Source organism: Camelina sativa, chromosome 16 (assembly GCF_030686135.1).
Source record: "Camelina sativa cultivar CO46 ecotype springtype chromosome 16, ASM3068613v1".
In the NCBI taxonomy this organism is placed as follows: domain Eukaryota; kingdom Viridiplantae; phylum Streptophyta; class Magnoliopsida; order Brassicales; family Brassicaceae; genus Camelina; species Camelina sativa.
This window is the reverse complement of record NC_141895.1, coordinates 19,713,380-19,736,517: the sequence shown is the minus strand read 5'-3', so window position 1 is coordinate 19,736,517 and position 23,138 is coordinate 19,713,380. Positions and strand designations below refer to the sequence as shown.

The window sequence follows — 23,138 nt, the reverse complement described above, 5'->3', positions numbered from 1 at the left end:
TTTCACTTTGATATGTTCCATGCAGTTCTGTCTCTTCCTCCTCATTTCCATCAATTTCTGCATCTATATCACAATCTTCCTCATTCATATCCATATATTCACTTTGAGCATTAAGCCTTGCTACCAAATGTTCAGTTTCTAAGTCCATTCTGCAAAATTAATAAAACAGATTGGATACGAATTCATACTTGTATGATACAACAAAACAGAACAAAACCCACTAGTACCAAACAAACCAATTCGGATCACCAATGAGAAGAGCTATGATACTTATAACTAAACAACTCTTAATTACTCAAAACTGAATCCAAAATCACAAAGATATGGTAACACTAACTAAGTATAAGAAGAGGTTCATCTAAAATTAAGCACTAGTACTACTCGCAGTCGCAGAAACAACAACACCAGAGCCAATTTTGATAGCCCTTTTCTTCAAACCAAGCTTAACCCTTGAAGGGTTTGGATTGTTACTGCTTAATCTCTCAAACCCATGAAACTGAGGGACGAAAAATTCGAGCTTGTTTGGTGATTTTAACAAAGTATCCATCGAATTCCTCCAAAATCAAAATTAAGAAAAACCAAACTTACCCTATTACCCAGAAGCAGTGAGGAACATGAGTGTGAATGTTTTAGCTTTAGCTTTAGCTTCGTGGAGATGGAGACAAATTATCTATCGAAAGAGAGAGACGAAGTGAGGAACATCGACGTTTTAGCTTTTTAGGTTTCAAGTTGAGAAATAAACGGGCTACCCGTTTAATTTCGGGTATACCCGTTACGCCCGCGGGTCTAAAAGAGTGAACTCGTTTAAGTTTTTTGTTTTTTTGTAGTATTATTAAATGGGCCATGGACTTAAATTTTTAAAACTGACTCGTTTAGGCCCACGGATATCCTACCCGTTTTAACATCACTAATCATTGGGAATGATTACAAACTAATTAAAAAACCAAACGACCAAAATATGGAAATAGTTAATTTTTAAAATTTAAAATGTAGGTAATCAGTATCTTCAATCTGATTCATGTAATTATTTTTCATATGCTAATTCTAGAAATAACTATATAAATTTGATCTGATTACTAAACGAAAATTAACATAAACCATACACATTATTTTACAAATCATAAATCGATATGGAAAAGATAATCTTTCATTACCATATTCATAAAGCAAAAGTGAGAGAAAGAAGATGGGCCTTCAACATTTCATTAGGCCCAAACGTTTCAAATTCATTAAAAAAATAAACTAAAATTTCCCAAAAAATTTCGAAACCCCAAAAGTTTTGGCGCTTGAGTGACGCGCTTATTTCGCCCTCAAACCTCCTCAGATAATTTAATTACTCGTCACACGATTTTTTTCTAGGGTTTCAGTCTCACTCTCGTCTCTTTACTCTGTTCAGTTCTCTTCGTCTGCTCCGACTCAAAAATCATGGCGCCGAAGCGTAAGAGAGCTCCGACGAACGACGGCGATACCAAATCCGCTCCTAAACCGAGGAAGAGAGCTCCTAAGCGAGCTAAGACGGTGCAAGAAGCGCCGGTTGAAGTGGTCGAGGAAGGGGAATTGCCGATTGCGAGGTTCTTGGACGAGCCTATACCGGAATCGGAGGCGAAGACTGCTTGGCCTGACAGATACAAACCGATTGAGGTATTTTTTTCACTTTTCGGAAACTTGAATCTTGGGTGTTTGAGTGTGGGTTATGTATGAAATGGTTAGATCTGTTTGAAATTTGCTGGGATTTGTTTCAGATCTGTTGATTTCTGAAGGAATTTTGCTTTTGTTCTTGATTTTTTTTTGGTTCTCAGGTGAAGAAACCTGTAGCTCGGTCAAGGGGAAAGAAGAAGTAAGTTGTTTGAGTCCTTTTGCTTCTAGCGCTTAATCAGATAGTTCGGTTTTACTTTTGTTTATTAAAAAATGTGTTTTTGACTTTGTTTCTTAAAGGACTGATTAAGTGATTTCGTTTTGTAGGGATGATGATGTTGAAGAGATAATTCGAGCTCGATGCCATTTTAGACGTGCTATTGTTGATGAATCCATTACATATGAGCTTAATGATGATGCTTATGTGCAGGTATGACTCTATTTCCGAATGAGAAAATTACCTTTGAAAGCATCGATTTACAGATTGTGAAAGACATTATGTTTCTTGGTGTTTGAGTTTGATGATTATTGGGTTTATACCACTTTGTAATGTGCCAGCATTGTTAATTTTTATAGAATAAATGGAAGTGCAGGGCGGATAATTTGTTAATTTGTCTCTGTTTGTCATGATTTATATTTCTGCAAATGCTAATGAAGACACATTGATAATAGCTACCTTTCCTAGCTGAGATCTCATCTAAAACAATAACCACTGATGGAGGCTTATCATATTGTTCTATGCTTTTACAAAATAATTAGATACTTTACTATACATAACTTATACTGCTCACAGTTTAGTTTTATTTTGTTTATTTAGGCTGGTGAGGGAAACGCGCCTTACATTTGTAAAATTGTTGAAATGTTCGAAGGGGCTAACGGGAAGTTATACTTTGCGGCTCAATGGTTCTACAGAGCTTCTGATACTGTAAGAATCAAAAGTTTATTGTCCTTAACCTTTTCTTTTTCTATGTTTAATTGTCTAAAATTTTGGGTTTCCTTAACTTTCAGGTAATTGGCAACCTCAATGCTCTGATAAGTGAAAAACGTGTGTTTTTCTCGAAGGTTCGAGATACAAATGAATTAGGCACTCTTGTCAAAAAGCTTGAAATTTTGATGATTTCCTTAAATGTACGTACTTATTTCATTTATAGTCGGTTGTTATTTATAGTGTCTGTTTTTGGTTATTCGGTATCTTTGTGCAATCTTCCATTGATACTAACTTACAAATGTTTCTCATGCCAGGAAAATACTACTGAGACTATCGCTGCAACAAAAAACTGTGATTATTATTGTGATATGAACTATCTGTTGCCTTATTCAACATTTGAAGCTTTTCAAGAAGGTTAGTGCTTTTAACAGTTGATCTTTCAAGTTAGCATTTCTTTCCACCGTCAATTGGACATGCTGCAGTTTCTGAAGATAACTAATCATATATAGATCTTTCCACTGTGCAGATACCATGATGGCTATAAGTGAAAGTTCAACAATATCTAGCGACAATGATGTAAACGGAGGAACTGCTGTTATATCAGAGGATGACGAAACTTCCCAAGCCAATGGTGCTAAGAGAGAGGCAAGATTGCTTGACCTCTACTGTGGTTGCGGCGCAATGTCCACTGGGTTGTGCATGGGTGCAAAACTCGCTGGTTTGAACCTTGTCACTGTGAGGCATTTTTACTTACTAATTATATTGTTTAATAGTTTGTCAGATTTGTTTAATCTCTTTGATGCTAAATTTTTGCTTTATAAAAATGATTTCTCAAGAAATGGGCTGTCGACATGAATGCACATGCGTGTAAAAGCTTGGAGCATAACCACCCAGAAACACAAGTACGATTCTCATTATTTCTTTGTGTTTTCCTTTTTTACAATTCAATTTAGTCCCATATGTTTAGTCTCAAAAGTCACTTCATTTTAGGTAAGAAACATGTCCGCAGAAGATTTCCTGTTGCTGCTTAAGGAATGGGAGAAACTATGCATTCATTTCTCTTTGAGAAAATGTCCAAATTCAGAAGAATATAATAACCTTTATGGGATGGACGATGAAGATGAAGATGATAGCAAAGAGAGTGAAAATGAAGATGATGGGGAGGTATTTACAGTGGCAAAGATTATTGGTATTACCTTCGGCGATCCTAAAAATATAAAGAAAAGTGGACTTTATTTGAAGGTATTGTTGCTCTGTTTGTACAAATTTTACTCTATATTTCATGGTTTTGCCTTCTTATAGCCACAATCTTCTCTGATGTTTTGATATAATAGGTACGGTGGCTGGGTTATGCTCCTTCGCATGATACATGGGAACCTATCGAAGGACTCAGGTAAACATAAGAAAAAGGGTTTTCCTTAAAATAATATGTCAATAATTTGTTAAAATCTCTAAATTTATCTGTAAACAGTAATTGCCGGGAAAAGATCAAGGAGTTTGTTGAAAGTGGATATAAATCTGGCATCCTTCCGTTACAAGTATGTTTTTTAATACCCTGATACATTTGCTCTCTTAAATTTCTGAAACCTGTGCAAAGTTCTTTTATGTGCTAAGCTCAAATACGTCTTATGTATTGATAAAGTACTTATATTAGTTTGTGTTTGATTGTTCATCAAAACTGTATTGTTGTGTGTCAATTAGTTGCAAGTTGCTGAATGGGTTAAATAGAGTTAGTAACTGAATAGTTGCGGATTAAAGCACTATCATGGAATTGGTGATTAGGTGGCAGCTGTCAGAGAAGTCCTCACTTTATTTGTGAAATATAAGAATGTCATGTCACTGACACTAATGCCTACACACTATTTTAGGGAGGTGTTGATGTTATTTGCGGCGGTCCGCCCTGTCAAGGAATCAGTGGTCATAACCGCTTCAGGAACACAGAGGAGCCTCTAAACGATGAGAAAAATAAGCAGCTTCTTGTTTATATGAACATTGTGGAGTTTCTAAAGCCAAAATACGTTTTAATGGAAAATGTGGTTGACATGCTGAAGTTTGCTAAGGGTTACCTAGCTCGTTACGCTGTGGGACGGCTTATTCAAATGAATTACCAGAGTCGGATGGGAATGATGGCTGCAGGTGCATATGGTCTTGCTCAGTTCCGCATGCGGTTCTTCTTATGCGGTGCACTCTCTAGTGAGGTAAAACCCTTAATGTTATTTCTTTGTTCTATATATATGAATAGATGGTATTCTTAATTTGCACCTTTCTGTTTCAGATGCTTCCTCAATTCCCACTTCCAACTCATGATGTAGTCATGAGAGGAAATGTTCCTGTGGAGTTTGAGGTAAAAGACCCAAGAAGACAGTGAATTACTATTCCATGTGTATAGCAAATACTCATCTTTGCTTATATTTGATGCAGAGGAACACAGTAGCCTATAATGAAGGCCACACTGTGAAGTTGGCAGACAAGCTTTTACTTGAAGATATAATGTCAGATCTACCGGCTGTAAGTCTTGATGTGTGGCTTATCTTGACTAAAACTTAGTTTATTTGTCTAGCATATTTTCGTCTTACTAAGTTTTACTTTGAGTTTAGGTTGCAAACAGTGAGGTGAGGGATGAGATACCATATGACAAAGATCCCATAACTCCATTTCAGCAGTTCATCAGACTTAGAAAAGATGGTAAGATTCTATCTTTTGTTATTTGGGGATCGACGTAAAGCAATAAAAAAAGACAACTACTGTGGCAACTTGAGGTTCATTGAAAAATTGTTTATAAACTTTTTGAACAGAAGTTTTAGGGTCATCAACAAATTTCAAGTCTAAAAAGCATGTCTTATATGATCACCATCCCTTGAATCTGAATATTGATGATTATCAGCGTGTTTGTCGTGTCCCCAAGAAAAAGGTACAACCTTCTCACATTCGTTGATCTTATTTTTTTTGGTTCTTGTTTGTTTTAGTTTTCTAGGATTTTTCTGATTTTTTCCAATACAACTTTTGGTATTAGGGAGCAAATTTTAGGGACTTCCCTGGTGTAATTGTTGGACACGGTAATGTAGTTCACTTGGATGAGAGTATGGAAAGGGTCATGCTTGAATCTGGAAATCCATTGGTAGTACTATTATCTCTTTTTTTTGGTCCTCATATAAAATTTGCTTTTCTTTTGTATTGACTAACTATGTTATTCAATCAGGTACCCGATTATGCCGTGAGTTATGTTGACGGGACATCATCCAAGTGAGTTTCATTTACCTTTCTTTACCTCTGTAAATCTGAAGTTGCCTAATTTTATTCTATTATAGAAGTGTGACCTAAACCATTTGCCTTTTTTTTTTAGGCCCTTTGGACGCCTCTGGTGGGATGAGACTGTCCCTACGGTTGTCACTCGAGCGGAACCACACAACCAGGTGAGACCTCTCATGAAAAATAACTATCTGTTCTGAATTTTGGCGTTTAGAGACTAAAAGACACAGTTATTATCGTGTTCTAGGTTTGCATAGATTCCCTTTGGGTGTGATAGAAACATTGGAAACAACATAAGAGCTACCTATTTGACGTTGTTTCTGATTGCAGGTGATCATTCATCCCCAGCAAGATCGTGTTCTAACCATCAGAGAAAACGCCAGGCTCCAGGGCTTTCCTGATGACTACAAACTCTTTGGCCCACCAAAACAAAAGTGAGTAATCGGGATTCCGTTTGGTTAGAGTTTTTGAGATTTGAGATTTGAAATTCAGTCTAAATCTTACATAAATATTTTCGTTTTCCAGGTACATTCAAGTTGGTAACGCGGTTGCAGTTCCAGTAGCGAAGGCCCTTGGATATGCTTTGGCAATGGCATTCCAAGGTCTCATAGTAAGAAACGATGATCCACTTCTTACTCTCCCTGAAGGTTTCGCTCACATGAAGCCTTGAACGCAAATCTTCCTTCCGAGCTTTCATGAACTCTGTTGATTTCATTGTCCTTCGGTTTATCTTTGATTGTTTTCTAGGGAGTTTGGATTTTTTTTATTTCTGTTAAGTTTGACAATTTCCAAGTTATTGTTCTGAATTTCTCTAGGATTTTCGTTTAAATCAGATTCTATGGATATCTCTAATGTGATTCTCTCTTTTTTGATCAAAGTCATTGTTTGGTTCGTTGGGTTACAAAAACTTTTTGCCTCTTAAAAAATATGATCTGTTTTGGAGGTAAATCATATGAAGTGCTTGCTAATAACCCCATGAAGCCCAATAGAAACATCGGTACTTAAACCCAAACATCGGCATTTTAACTTAGAGACAAACCCAAATATTTGAGAGATTATGATGATATTCTCTCAAAGAACTTCTGGAGTCTGGAAACTGGAAGATAGGATTCCTTGTTTGGTTTGGTATTGTATTCAAGCTTGTTGAGGTTTATGTTTTGTGTGTGTTTTCGTTTATGATTGGCCTCTTCCATCATTGTATTCTATTTTGCTTTGTAGTATCAGTAGTTTGCTGTATATCAGTATATGGCTCTCTTTTCTTACGAGGTGTTCGTTTCAACGGCATTTAACACAAGTTTGTAGTGTATTTCTAAAAGTCTTAATATATTTAAGGTTTTAAATAACAAATATGAAAGGAATCACACTTTTTCCTAGGATTCGGAACATATTTTTATTGACCCGATACATGTCATATAAGTATTTTTCTCCCAAATTATTGATTTTCATATAAGTAATCAATATGTATATCCCGGCAAAACCTGTTTACAGATTATTGAAAAAAACCTGTAATATAAAAATCACTGGTTAATCAACAAATTTACATAGAATACAAGACTGGTCCACTAACTCGAACATCGTCGTTTGTGTCGGGCATGGTCTATTAATAATACAAATATACATCATCGATGAATCGACTTGACGCACCGAAGCTGATTAGTTATATTAGTTTTCCTTTCCGAGAACTTCCTAGATTATACCCAACAAGCTATATTATTTTGTCTTATTAATAGTGTGAAGATTGTATTAAAATGGATACCTAGCTCCTATCAATTTGTTAATTGTCCCATTAATATTATTATCTTCACCCAATTATAGATCTGATGGCCTCCCTCACCACTAGTTTAAATACTAGTCTGAATTTTTAATGCTAAAGAAAGCGAAAAATATCACGTTATATGTTGAGTTTATGTAACTAATAAAAATAGATGAATGACTCGGATAGATGTGGACATCCCCTTTTGTATCTTTCTCGTATTATATTTAAAATCAGTGGTTGTATAAAATAGCTTCGTTCCAATCTCCTTTTTCACATGGCTAAGTCGTAATTAAACGTTTGTGTACACATTATGTGATCTTTCTGTAAGTTTATGTATAGCTATTAAGATAAATTAAATTACATTACTAATCAATGTTTTAAAATTAGCTAAGCTCAAGTCATTATTGCGATATGCTATATGTGTGGGGTTTGAATTTGGGTTGTGATAAGGTGACAACACTATTCCAAACCATTATGCTATGAGTCATGATTTCGTAGTAAATTATTTATATAATACAAAAAACATCATGATAAGCTATTCAACCATTTCTTTAAATTAATGTTTACTGATACAGTTTGCCGTTTTGGTAGCGGAAGAAACGAGTCACGTATATAACTAGATTAGTCCATATATGTTGACGTTTATAAATTATATTAATGCATCGTGACGTATATCTAATATGAATTGGTGGGTAAAATATCTATAAATGGTAAAATAGATGATGACTTACCCATGCTTTTTTTTTATCACCATGCTACTTGCTACATATATCTAATATGAATTGGTGGGTTTAGTTAAAAGTTTACTGCTTTTCTTAAAAAAGTTTGATGCATGTAGAAATGTTTGTTGTGACTTGTGAATTTTTTTTTTTTGACAGTCAAACCCCATATATTAAGTTATCGGAGTTGAATCTTTCCAAGAGAGAGCCAGTTAGGTACCGATGAGCTTACATAGGAAAAACAGAAACTTCATGCTCTTGCACATTTCGCAAGTTTATCAGCACAGATATTTTCATCTCGGGAAATATATCTAATACTAAAATGAGCAAATCTATCTCTGAAATGAGTAAAATTCTTCAATTCTGATGAAAAGGTAGGTCAATCCTCGACATTAGACGTCATCTTTAGGAGGTCTGAACAATTCGTAGCAAAAAGAGCTTTATCCAAGTCCAACACTAATAAGCACTCCATAGCCCAAATAAGGGTATCTAACTCTGCATGTAATGGGGATAAGCTCCTGCGCGATCCTTTTAGCCCCATGTGCAGGATTCTATTCCCCATAGACGCAATCCAGCCATGCCCACTCCTATCCACCTCTGTGTGCCAAGATCCATCTATAAAGCATACAAGAGATTCTTGAGGAATTGGGCTCGAAGGTATGCATGCTTCGACTACCGCTGGTGCTACGTCTCTGTTATTTGCTCTTCTCCAAACTTCTTCTTCTTGGATAGCTTTCTCCAGTGTATCTTGCGGAGACTCAGAGATATTTTCAAACACTTTCTTATTTCTTGCCTTCCAGATGTACCACATCATCCACGGAAACGTCCTCAAGTTTTGATCAGTTGCACCAGAGTCTCTACCACGCCCATATAGAAAGTCTAGGTTGCTATATAAGGAAGGTGAAGGGAACACCATAGGATGGGAAGGGATTGTCGATAAAGCCCATACTTGACGTGCTGGGGGGCATTCAAATAGCATATGGTTTATAGTTTCCTCCTCCACTCCACATCTAGGACAATCTTTGTCTCTACCAATATGGCGATAATGCAGGCGTTGACATGTTGCCAAGCACCCAGTCACACATTGCCACACGAAATGCTTAAGCTTTCGTGATGTTTTTAACTTCCATGCTTGCGCCTTAAGTGTCGTAACACTAGGCCCCTGAGAAGGGGGGTCGCGAGCAGGGCGAGAGATAGCTCTCGCGGCTTCATATCCAGATTTAACGGTATAATTTGGAGACTTTGTCAGAGTCTAAGAATAACCGTCCCTCAAGGCATTCAAGCTCGGTTTAATCCCCAAAATAAGGGTAACTTCTTTCGGGGGAAGAGTTCCCGAAGACGTTCAATTTTCCACTTTTTTGTGTTAAAATCTATCAAGGTGTTAACACAAATCAAGGGAATTCTCTCATTATTTAAACTTTGGGGTGGCCGTGCTACCGTATCTGGGATCCATGGTTCAGTCCAGATGCACGTATTAAAACCCGAGCTTATGGTCTTACGAATTCCGTAGGAAAAAACATGCTTTGCTGCCAACATACTCCTCCAACCATATGAAGGTCGATTTGATACTTGTATCTCTAATGGATTACAGTAGCGAAAGTATCTCCCTTTTAGAACTCGACTAAGAAGGGAATCTGGATATCTCAGCAATCTCCATAGTTGCTTTGCCAAAAGGGCAAGATTAAATTCTTCTAGTGTTCTAAAACCTAGCTCACCTTCCGAAAGTTGAGTACACATTTGCTCCCATGATAACCAATGTAGTCCTTTATTGTCTGCTTTATTGCTCCACCAGAAATTGGCTACTGCGCTAGTTAATTTTAAGCATATAGATTTTGGTAAGAGAAAACACGACATTACATATGTCGGAATTACTTGCACCACTGATTTGATCAGGACTTCTTTGCCTCCCTTGGATAGAGATTTTGAAGTCCATAAGTTTACCTTCTTATGGAGTCTATCCCTCACAAATGCAAAGACTTGTTCCTTTGATCCATGAATCTTCTCAGGGAGACCCAAGTATGTACCCATGCCTCCTTCTTGTGATATCCCAACAATAGATTTGATCTCTTGACGTATATGGGACGGGACCTCGGTTCCAAACATGATGGAAGATTTGGAGAAGTTAATTTCTTGTCCAGATGCCTCGCTATAAAAGCGGATTATATCGATAATTTCCTTGCATTGCCGAGGATCGGCTCTGCAGAAGAATAAACTGTCGTCTGCAAAAAGTAAATGGGAAACGCGTGGGCTTGCGTTCGAAATACGTAAACCCTGGATCTTTCCCTCACTTTCTGCGTTCCTAATCTGAGCAATTAAGGCCTCAGTACAAAGTATAAATAGGTATGGAGAAATTGGATCCCCCTGACGAATCCCACGTGTTGGCCTAATCCGTCCCTTAGGATCTCCATTGATCAAAATACGGTAGGAGACGGAGGTAATGCATTGCATTATCCAACCCACCCATTTTTTCCATCAAAGCTCATAAGAAATTCGATTCCACCCTATCATAAGCTTTACTCATGTCCGTTTTTCTTGCCATAAATCTTTTCCGGTTGGCCTGATTGGAACGGAGGGCATGAAAATTTTCTTGAGTAGTGAGAATATTATCTGTGATTAATCTTCTTGACACAAAGGCAGATTGGGTTTCAGAAATAAGTTCTGGTAAAAAGCTCTTGAGACGTAAGCTCAGATTTTTTGAGATCACCTTATAGCTCACGTTACACAAGCTAATAGGGCGAAATCTTGACATTTCACGAGGTCGTTCTCCTTTCGGGATTAAACATATGTTTGTCTCATTTAGCTGTGAATATGTAAGCTGTCTTTTGTTTGGGAACTCTTTCACCCTCACTATTTTTTTTCTTGAACAAACACCTATCACCATTAGATGTGTTTGTATGAGTATGAAACGTGACTTATATAGTTAGATGTGTCTGTTAGACAGTAAATCATCAGCTCCCGTCCATAACTTCAAGAAAACTTTTAAGATACAAAAATGAGGTGAAACGAATAGATGGAGGAGGTTAGGTTTAGGTTAGATATTGCAAACTAACCTCACGTTTCTTCCCTCACTTATATAAGTGTACTGTGTACCAAATCCCTTCATTATCTATTTATGTACATACTACATATCCTCGGTACCCACCTTGGGCGTTCGGCCAAACCCGATCAAACCGAACCGGACAACCTGATATTTTCCTTTATCGGCGTAAACCGAAGAGAATAAAGGTAACCATTCGGTAAAATTTATTTGAGATTTCGGATTTTGGTTCGGTTTGGTTCGGTAATCGGAACCGATCGGTTTTCTTCCAACCGAGATTTTGCAGCCATATATAAGGCTAATAATTAGTCACAACCCTAATTTGTTTTGTTCTTCTTCTTTGGCTGCCACTTGGGAACTCGATCCACCATTCATCTTCTTCTCCTCTCCTCCGATGTAATCAATAATTATCAACACATCTCTTTCCCTACAATAATTCATTATCTTCAACATCCTCTTTCATTCTCTCAAATCTCAATCATGGTTAAGAAAGGAATCTTTTCACAGAGATTCAATCCATAACCACAAATTTCTTAAGGGGTAAGCTCTTCTTCTTTCTCTTTAATTCTACATTTGATTCTTTCCTCTGTAAGCTCTTTCTATGTATTGATAACTTCGGATTCAATTTGAAGAATTTTAGGGTTAGATTTTCAACTTCAAAATCAGAGATTATCTATTATTTGTTTAGATTTTACTTTGTTTAGGGTGCTAGTGTTGTGTTTGTGTTCCTCATCTTTGTAAGACCTAACCGTTGTTCTTTGTTGTTTGATGATTTTATTTTTACTGGTTTATGTAATCAATTTTCATGTGGTTTCAATGATGGCAGGTGAAAAATGGACGCCCAGAACCGTCAATCTTCACCGTCTTAGATCACCATCCACCGCAACCACAACTCGCCGCCACAACATGTCTCGAAAACCCTAATGTTTGGTGGACCTGACATTTAGGCTTTGCAGTTGTTTTCAGATTGGTTTAGTTGTTAATGGGTTGGTTATCTGTTTAGGTCAATTACTTTAGTTGTTTGTAAATTTGTATTAAATTAAGCCCATTATCTAGTTTTTTTTTTATTTATTCGGTTTCAATTCGGAACTGATTTAAAATCCTATAACCGACCCGATTAACCTGAGTACCAAACCGAACAACCCGACTCGAACAACCTGTTTCTGCCGAACGCCCAGGACAAGAATAAACACATATATATGCAAAGACGTCAAAGCCATAAAAAGAAAAATATGGCGTATATATACATAATGAGACAAAAATAAATTAAAAAATATCTCGACTCCTTGACATATAGAAAACATAACCGTGATCGTGGCACAACCGACAACTACTGAGTTTCAGAATCGCTAACCAATAGACAATACTCTACCCCTAATTTGCGGTGATTAATTTCAGGTGAATTCAGATGTATTAATCTTAACGCGTAGAAAATAAGCAATTGAGGTGAATGCATTTTGTACAATTGTTTTTTTGTCATTAAGAGAGCAAATACTCCATATGTCTCGTCAAAATTGATGTTTAGAAGCTTTTACACATTTTAAGAAAAGAATGATTACTGAGTTTAAATATATTTTTTCTATGACTAAAGAGATACTCCCTTTGTCCATGATAAATTGATGTTTTGAGATATTTTTTTGTCCCACAAAGACTGATTTTCTACAATTTTGAATTAACTAAAGTTAATATTTTGTAAACTTCAAGATATAATCATTTAAATTTCTAAACTGTTATTGGTCTACAACTAAACAATATATATTTAGTGAGAGAAAATAATTTATTTTAAATCCGTAATCATTGTTTTCTTAAAATGTGTAAAATCTTCGAAACATCAATCTTTTGGGAACAGAGGAAGTATTATTTAGTTTTAAATCAAGAAAAATTCAAAATTTTAAATATTTTCAATGATTACTTCTTGAAGTTTACAAAACATCAATCTCTGTGGGACAAAAAAATATCCCAAAACATCAATCTTTACGAGATAGAGGGAGTACAATTTAATATATACTCCTTTCCCTTTTTAGTTGTCATTGTAGAAAAAAAAATTGTTTTACAACTAATTTTTTAAATTTTTCAATGCATATATTTTTTGGTAAAAATATCAATTTTTATTCTAATTAGGGTCACTGGGCGTAATTGTAAGTCAGTAGGGTCTTGGTTCTTAATAGAGAAACATGTGCCTTGACTTTCCTCCTTCCCTCATGCCCAGTCGAAGTCCAAGACCAACCCGGTCTGTTGCCAATGAGAACATCCAAAAACTCTCTCGACCAAAGTTTGCTTTAGCCGCCAGAAAAATCAGGTTCTCCGTTCGTTCTCTCTGGTGACTGGCGCTCATCGCCGTAACTGTGAAAGCCCCCCGATGTTATGTTTATAGTTTGTTTTGTTCTTGTTTGGGTCGCCCGGCTAGATCTGGTGGTTTGATGATGTTGTTGGTGTGCTCAGCGAATGAGATGGCCTTCACGGTGAGGCTTGCCCCATGGTCTTTTGAGTGTTTTTCTTCCTCTCCCAGCGGTTCAAAGAGAAGTCTCTTTTTCTTTGTCAGATCCGACGTGTCCTGGTCTCTTAGGTGATACTTCTTATTTATGTGGTCATGGGTTTTTGTTGTCTCATGTTTGACGGTCAAAGCAGCCATGTCTGTGAGGATTTCTGATGAAAAATAAAGATGATGATGCTAGATCTTTGATCAACAGTTGGTGTGAAGAATAATTGCCATTGTGGTTTACTTGTTCCTGTCTCAGATTTTGTTTCTGATCTTGCGCCTTTTTCGTTTTTAAGTCGTACTTACGGAATGACTGAGGATCCTTATCAGCTCCGTCCAGCCATTGCCTTTTCTCTCAGTCTTTGTCTCCTTGCTTCAGCATGTGGTTCCTATTAGGTCCGGCTCCTTTCTTAGCAGAAGTTTCGTGCATAGTGTTTGGTTGCTAGTCTCCAAAGCTTATAGTGTTTTCTTGTCCTTAGTGTTCACAGCGTGTGTTAACTTCGAGAAGTTTTGTTTGCTCCTTGTCCCTGCCTTCATTATTTGTTTATATATGATCACCTTTTGAAGAATTCTAGTTAGATGTAATGAGACGCATCAGACGTCGTCGTCGCATCATAAGTGTGTTTGAGTTTCTATGAACTTCAATGAGTGCTCTTTGCTTATCGGATTATGATGTCCTTGGTTCTCGAGAGTCTGGTTCTCATCATAATAGGAGAAGGTAAGTGTTATCTACGTAATAAACCATATGTGTTTTTCAAAAAAAAAAGTTTCTATACTATTTTGGTTTTGTCACTTTAAAAATCGTTGCCTTATTATTTTTGCTTATAGTTTAAGGAGTCGTATTCTTTCGATCTAGTTTCGATATTATTTATTTTGTATTTATAGTTTAGTTTTTTGTCCTCTTTCCATAGGGTTTAGTGTCTAAGAAATTTTTTTTTTCTTCAATAGTGACTCTGAGAATTTCTAGTTGTCTGCTAACTTAAATATCTCTTTTAAATAAATATAATTTTTTCTTGGTTAAAAAACAAATTTTAATAAAATTCAGGATGATAAGAAAAAAATTATCGTATCGCCCTCACATTCTTTTTCTTACTTGAATTGAAAACATTTTTTTTTTAGATAATTTTAATTTTAAATTATATATTGTAAACAAAGAAAAAACTGTTTGAAGACTACTACATTGAAGATGATAAGAAAAAAATTATAGTATCGCCCTCACATTCTTATTCTTTTGCTTACTTGAATTGAAAATTATATTAAAAATATATTTTAATTTAAATTATATATTATAAAATGAAAGTAGAATATTAAAACGACATAGTTTGTTAAATTGAGAAAATATAACTTTTAAGAACTTACATGGTCAATAACCTCTACAAACAAATTATCCCTTTTCTTCGAAATTCTAATTTATGTGTTTCTTTTTCATATATGAGAATGCATTAAAAAACAATTGTTATTTGTGAAAGAATTTTTCATCAAGTCTCTCTACTAAAAAAAGATCTCAATTTTTTTTGTTCTTTTAGTTGTTTATGTTGAATTTTAAAATCTTCCGTTCTTCAAACCCCATATTCGACTAACTGAATCTAATATGTTATAACTAAAATGAGCCTAGGTGATTGATGAGATTATATATACAAACCACCTGGTGTTAATTTGGTTTTGCACTTAGGTGACCTTGAAGTCGTCATCATCATGATATGTTGTCTTCTGACTGTTCAGATTCTTTTATGTATTATGTATGTAACTTGCACTGTGACTAAAATACATATATAATAATACATAATATATAGGCAAAAAGAGGATATTTATTTGTTTCATCAGCAAGCACTCGACAATCGGCGGTGGATGCACTCGACGACGAACGCATATTGTTTATTAAATGTGTGTGTTAGACTATATGCCATGCTTTCCGCTAAATATGGTATTACTAAATCATAACTGTCCACTACCTCCTAGACATTTTAATTTTGGAGAACTTTAAGAACTACGAACATAATGCGAGAGATAAGGAGTATATATTGTAAGGTGCATGTCCAAATTACATTCATGAATACGTATAGATCTAAGTCTTGATTCATTAGAAAATTTATTCTTACTTTAATTTCTTTGATATCTCAATTTTCTTGGTACTAGATATATATCCTAATTAAAGCCATGTATCTTTACATCGAAAATAATTTTCTTAGTTTAAGCTGATATGGATTTATCTCATATATAATCTATCGTCGATTAGTGGGAAAAATCAATTAACAATAAAATAATAGTAATGCACAAACATTAAAGACCTAGAGATGAGTTTTCACCATATATAATCAAAATTATTTTATCTTTTCGTCAATCTGATTACTTAAACTGATCCAGATCCATTCTCTAATTAACAAAATATGGATCATGTAGATAAATCGTTTGTTAAAGGCTAAAAGCGTTAGGTTTGCCATATAATCTATTTTAACATTTTTGTATCATCCTGTCTTAATCTTTATATCCAAACAAGCTCTAACTAAATTCACTACAATCCTAACAACCAAACATAATCATTTCCTTATATGATAATATTAATTTCCTAAAATATATCTATTTAATTTAACTCAATATGTTAGATTAAAATATAATTATCCATTCACATTTATTTAATCTTATATTTAATTTTTTAATTACTATTTAAAAATAAAGTTAATAGAATATTTAGATTTTTTTCATCATATTATATGATTTGAATTTTTATAAACGGATATATATATTTTATTTGATTTGATTTGAAGTACATTTTTGTCCAATCACTTTTTGTCTACTTCCGATCGAGTTTTAAGTATAATTATAACCGATTTAATTATTTGGATCCTACTTAATATGCTGAATATTTTGGGACGATTTGTTATTAATTACATACCTATAATATAGCAACCAATCAATGCTCATTGTAACTTAGGAAATATCTAATTTGCATTTTATAAACTTAGGAAATATCTAATTTGCAATGTCGATTTTTTAGGGCCGAGTTTGACAAAAAGAATTAATAGAACAAATTATGTAATCACATCCTCTTAATTACATCCCTATAATATAACAACAAATTCAAATTAATAAACATCTTAGAAAAGATCTAATTTGCGTTTAATAAACATTTACATATTTGATAAGATCGTATTAGCTTTAAATGTACACTATCAATCCAATAATATCAATTGAGAATCAAAATAAAAATATGCCAAAATGTGCTCATTATAAATTATATTAATCAAGTTAATATTAGTGCCATATTTTAATATTACTAACATAACATTATAATATGTGCTTCTCTCACATGTTATTAACTAAATAATAAACTCATGCATAATCAACTACATTTTATACCAAAAAAAATAATTACATTTTATATTAAAAAAATAATAGATCTGTGGTGTACTATGTGATAAAACTTATTCTATCTTAACATTTTTGGAGTACATTTTTGTGTCATTTTCTCTTATCTTTGTATCCAAACAAGTCCAAACTAAATTCTCTACAATCCTTACAACCAAACATAATCATGTCCTTATTTGATAATATTAATTTCCTAAAATCTATCTATCTAATTTAAATCAATCTGTTAGATTAAAATATAATTCTCCTTTCATTTTTATTTAATCTTATATTTAATTCTTTTAATTACTATTTAATACATAAAGTTAATAAAATTTTAGATTTTTTTCAGCATATGATGTGATATGAATTTTTATAAACGGATATATATTAAAAATTGTCTTAGGATATTTGTATCCAAACATGTATATCCACATATAGAGTTTGGAATACATTTTTGGAATACAATAGGGTGCCATCACTTTTTACCAGTCTCGGGGCGGGTTTTTAACTAAAATTATAACGGTCAATTATTCAGACCCTCTTTAAAATTGCCAAATATTTTGGGCCAGTTTTTAATCTATAGCGTACTTATTTACATCCAATTAATGTCAGTTAATGCCATTGTATCTTAGCAAATATCTAATTTGCATGCCGAATTTTTAGGGCCAAGTTTGACAAAAAGAATTTATAACCCAAATTATGTAATCACACCCTCTTAATCACATCCTTATAATATAACAACTAATTCAAGATGAATACATCTTAAAAAATATCTAATTTTGCGTTTAATAAACGATTATATATTTGGTTATATATTATTAGGTTCAAATATATACTATTAATCTAATAATATCAATTTAAAATCATAATAAGAATATGCCATATCATTCATTTCTAAATCATAAATAACAAACTGTAAAATATATATTCTCAACTTGCAAATCACAACCGTTAATAATATATATATATATATATATATATATATTTAATACACTATTAACTACAAACACCTCTAAACCATTATAGTATTATATTAATAAAATAATAAATTTACGGTATACACGAGGTAAAACCTAATACCAAAACATTAACATACACGTGAATGAGATCCTAATTAGGTCTGACGAATCATCAGCAGCATGAAACCTCACTCTTGGTTTAACTTTAATTAATTCTCACGGGAGACATCTTTAAGTACTACTTTAATTTCTTTGGTAAACTTTAATTATATATATTGCTTGCACCGATACGTTACTTCTTTTGCTCGCAAAATAAATTTAAAAAAGCGCCCCGAAAAAAATATACATAATAACATCTTCCATGTATATTTTTATTTTTTTCTTTTAAATAGAGCAATTCAGAAATAAATTATTGTTTTACTTCAATATATTATTTTATTTTCAACTCTAAAATAGTGATAGTATAGAAAAATAAAAGTGAAAATAAAATTGCTCTGTATATAAAATAATCTTATATTTTTCTTTATTTTAGAATAAAATAAAGAATAAAATTGACGTAAATATTATACTATAATAAAATTTTAACTCTAAAATAAAGTAATGTTGGACATGCGCAGTATTGACGTTACAAAAAAAATTATTGGAGAAACCGAGTCATCATGACAGATCAGGCTTTTTTCAGCAGATGCAGAGGTAGAGTTATTTACTTAATTTTACTTTTTCATTTTCCTCGATTTCACGATTTTTAATTTCTCGACTTAATAATATATATAACTATATAATACTGTATATCAAGTCAGTACAGTAATTCAATTACATGTATATATATGTTACATTTATTTGGTCACGTTAAAAATAAATAGTTTAAGAAATCATATGAATGATGTTTGATCGCATCAATTGTCAAATTATATCAAAGTTACAATTTGATAATTTTTAGTTGAGTTTGTTTATTTATATAAAATGAAATTAACATCTTTGAAATTGTTAAATTTGATAATTTGATTATTGCGAGATCAACATCTTGAAATTAAATATGTTCTACTCTCATTTTTTAATCTTATGTTTAAGAACATAGTACAAAATAATATAATTAATTAAGTTTGTGAGTTCGTCGGCATAAATGAGTTAACATAAGAATAATGTCACATGAGAGTATGAGACATGATAATTTGTTTTAAAATAATAGAATAATGGATAAAATTATTAAGGAGGGCACATGTCCATTCATTTTTATGCCGATGAACAACCCCATCTTTTGTTATTATTATTATTATTGTGATACCAAACATTTAATATTCGCCTCTCGAACCGATAAGTGAGAGATGCGTACACACAACACGTATGCGGTAACACACACATGTACGTGTACATAGTACATGCAGTGGTGTGTAACGTGTTCGAAGTGACTCGATCGAGAACCTTTGAGATTGAGATTTGAGATGCAAATCTTCGTAGAAGTTCCAAAAAGAAAACACTTAAAGACATGGACTGAAAAAAAAACATATGAGATGCGAGATCTGATCTGGATCGGTTCGATAAGTCTTCAGAGGTTTTGAATCTTGATCCATGTCCAGATTAAATTCAGCTATTTTGATTAAATTAATTCATCATATTTACATTTGCTTATATATATTAAATATGTTATAGAGGTCATATATTAACTGATCTACAAACAATATCTCCAAGTTAATATACCCTTTTTATTATTTCCGCATGTATACACGGATCTTAATCCAAATCCTGATATTTTAAAACTCCCAAGTATCAGAAAAAAGGTTAGAAAAAAACAAATACAAGAGAAAACATAAAAAGGAGTAGAGTTATAATAAGGAACAATGGACAAGTTGACATATCGAGAGGGATGGCAAGTAACAGTGTGCTATTCCAGAAAGGCTACGAGAAGTCCCCACTTCCCTCTTCTTCCCCAAACATATTATTAACCTTCCTTCTCTTTAATTTGGACCACCTCTCTATTTAGTTTCCAAAAAACTTACCCTTTTGTAAGATACATAGATTGATTTTTTGGTTTTATACTCCAATAGTTAGTTGTCACCTCGGCCTATAGTCCCTTGAAGAAAATATCAAGCTGTCTAGTATTATTCCAAGAAACTACACACACACACAAAAAGGGTTAACGACGACTAATCTATTAGGTAACAGTACGGATTAGAAATCGACAAAATTTCCAAAAGTAGAGCTTAATTCTCTGATATCTTGATGTAATATCCTATGTCCTGGTTGTTTCAACAACTTTAACTAGCCAAATAGTTTTCAGAGGTTTAAAAACAATTCAACCGCACTGGTTATGGATTTGTCCCTTAACCGATTAAGAAGTAAAAAAAGTGGGTAAGGGATGAATAAAGTAAAGCGAAAGGACAAAAAAGAAAAAGCAAAGACCCGAAGAAGTGTATAAACAAAACCCACTTGCGTAACCCTACCTCGAACCATGTAGTTGTATTCATCATCTCACAAGTCACCTCTCTCTCTCTCTCTCTTTTTTTTTTTTTTTTTTTATGTCGTTGTTTTGCTATTTTGATTTTTATATTCTTTATAGTTATCTTGCTTTTTTCCTATCTGTTTTTAGAATAAATTCTGGTTCAAGTCGGTTCGATTAAGGCGAAATTTTAATACTAGTATACTGTATAAGCTCGTGTACTTTTATAATTTATTATATATTCTTACAAGTTTCAGTACATTTTGACTTTTCAAGAACAATTTCATTTTTTAAATTAAAACTCGTATTCAGACTAGATGTTAAAATTAAATTTGATCAGCTGTACAAATAAATTAATTTATTATGCTTATTTTGTTTGCTTCCTACTTTTAGTATACAATGTTTAAAGTAACTAGTATTATGACTTTTAATTTGTACTATTTCTTACCCAAAAAAAGGAAAAGAAAAGAAAAAGCGTACAGACGTTGAAAAACCATAAGTTTCGTAGACTTATATTGATAAAAAGATGCGTACCTTCTTTATAGAGGTAAATTTTTCTTCTGTAAATTGATTATAGAGGTAGTTAAGGTTATTAATGTTTTGTTTCTTTTGCCAAGTGAGTAATATAATTAATAATACTATTTAAAGTAAAGATGGTTTGGTTTTACATTTTGGTGACCAAATTGGTTAGTTCCTTGGAGGGGGAAATTATTAACTTCATTATTTTCCAACGGTTCACCGCAGGTCCGCAAGTAGTACATTGGTTGTTTGCCTTTGAGATAAACGTTAGACTAGTAAACTAAAAACTATATATTTTAATTTTTAGCAAACGTACAAAATTACAGATTCAATATAATGTATTTACAAGAAGAAATTTTACTACTAAATCATAAATAATACTATTATAACCTATTTAATCTTTGATGTGATTTTCGTTTTATAGTAAATCTAGATATCGTTTAAACCGCATTTCATTAATCAAGACTGATCAAAATTAAGCGCAAATTTATGACTGGTTCACTAGCTTTTTCAAAGAAATTTCTAAGCTTACTTTTTACTTTTTAACATATATATATTTTTTGGACAAATAACTTTTAATATTTCTATGCTTCTACATTTCAAAGAAAATGACCAAAAAAGTGTAGTTCAATGGCTTTTTTGAATTGGTACCTAGAAGGCTCGTTTTGTTTAGTGGATAATAGCAAAAAAAAAAAAAAAAGATAATTTTTTAGATGTGGAACTTTTTTTTATTAGTAGCTAAAAATATATGGTTGAACCGGATGTCATCTGAATTTTATTTTTATAATTTACGGAATACTATATAGATTACAAAAAACCATTTCAAACACGTTTTTCAATAGTAGTTGATACATACAAAATTAGGGGTACAACTTACAGCCATCTCATCTCAACGATTCAGAGACGAAAATGGTTTACGCGGTGGTTAAACGATAAGAATCTGTTTTGGACAGAAGAAAAATAAAAAAAAAGGAGAGGCTGTCACTTTCCATGTGCAATCCACAGCCGTGAAACAACGACCGTTCGATCATCCCCTCGTAATTTACCAGCTCCTTCTGGAATGCTAATCCAACGGTAAGAAACAAAGCAGATATATATTTAACAAATCTCAATGACAACAACTTGATACTTTTTCTTTTGTCTCTCTTACAACATATATAAAAAGATTAATAGAAAACAATAGGACTACACATATCTCTTTCTTTCATCTTCATATATCATTTTTCTAAAAATTACAATATTACATGACAAAATTGTTAGGCCACTGCATTTACATTTTACAATTCCCACTGAGCAAATTTTCTCACCAAGTACTTCTATTTATGAACTTTCATTATTTCTGTCGGAATTATGTACTTCATATAATTTATAAGTATATATTATATGTACACAAATAAACTTATTGCCTCGGTAGAGATTTTATGAGTTAGAATTAGAATATTGGTGACAAGAACTCAAGAAGTGATTATAATATTTTAGTAGTACGAAATATCGATAGAAAACAATAGTACAATAAATAATAATACGATAAAAACAAGATCGGTAGAGATTTTATGAGTTAGAATTAGAATATTGGTGACAAGAACTCAAGAAGTGATTATAATATTTTAGTAGTACGAAATATCGATAGAAAACAATAGTACAATAAATAATAATACGATAAAAACAAGATACTATTAAAGTACTAAACTACTAACTAATCAATCCCTTCGCACAATCGCACCACCATTTTTTTACTGTCTCACTAAATAATTTTATACAAAAGAGAAGATGGTGTCTTACAAGTACAACGTTACCAGTCAAAGCTATATAAGATTATCATAAGTACAACATGCCTAAGATCTAAAAATTAATTGTATATTAGAAATCAATAATTATATTTGAATAGCATTATTAAATACATCTTGACGATGAGATGACACAAAATAGTTGTAGACCATATGTATTTAAAAAGTTCTCTCCGGGTTATGCGAAAAAAGGAAAAAGCATTTCACATGTCTCTCTCCTGACATGCACGAACCAACAAATTACTTCTTATTATTAATATTTCCTTTTGATACTAATCACGTTAT

General features: G+C 33.0%; 1 protein-coding gene across 2 annotated transcripts; it reads left to right on the top strand.

Moving 5' to 3' along the window:
* Positions 1–1,228: 1,228 nt before the first annotated feature.
* Positions 1,229–6,719, top strand: LOC104750827 (DNA (cytosine-5)-methyltransferase CMT3-like). 2 transcript variants are annotated; one of them, XM_010472675.3, is made up of 21 exons: positions 1,229–1,641; positions 1,800–1,837; positions 1,963–2,065; positions 2,453–2,560; positions 2,644–2,763; positions 2,878–2,977; positions 3,090–3,298; positions 3,400–3,465; positions 3,554–3,805; positions 3,898–3,956; positions 4,035–4,101; positions 4,432–4,761; positions 4,839–4,907; positions 4,985–5,071; positions 5,161–5,248; positions 5,359–5,474; positions 5,577–5,681; positions 5,763–5,806; positions 5,907–5,976; positions 6,143–6,246; positions 6,338–6,719. In XM_010472675.3, exons 1-21 carry the CDS (start codon positions 1,426–1,428, stop codon positions 6,480–6,482), a joined length of 2,496 nt encoding a protein of 831 aa, XP_010470977.1. In that variant the 5' UTR covers positions 1,229–1,425; the 3' UTR covers positions 6,483–6,719. The 2 variants fall into 2 exon arrangements, with proteins under 2 accessions (XP_010470977.1, XP_010470978.1); XM_010472676.3 differs by having other exon boundaries at positions 1,282–1,641; positions 5,362–5,474.
* The last annotated feature ends 16,419 nt before the right edge of the window (positions 6,720–23,138 follow it).

Excerpts from the sequence above, each read along its gene's own strand:
- LOC104750827 (XM_010472675.3), top strand. The coding sequence starts at position 1,426 with ATGGCGCCGAAGCGTAAGAGAGCTCCGACGAACGACGGCGATACCAAA. Across the intron at positions 3,957-4,034 it reads GAACCTATCGAAGGACTCAG|TAATTGCCGGGAAAAGATCA; the intron begins GTAAACATAAGA and ends ATCTGTAAACAG. Across the intron at positions 4,102-4,431 it reads CTGGCATCCTTCCGTTACAA|GGAGGTGTTGATGTTATTTG; the intron begins GTATGTTTTTTA and ends ACACTATTTTAG.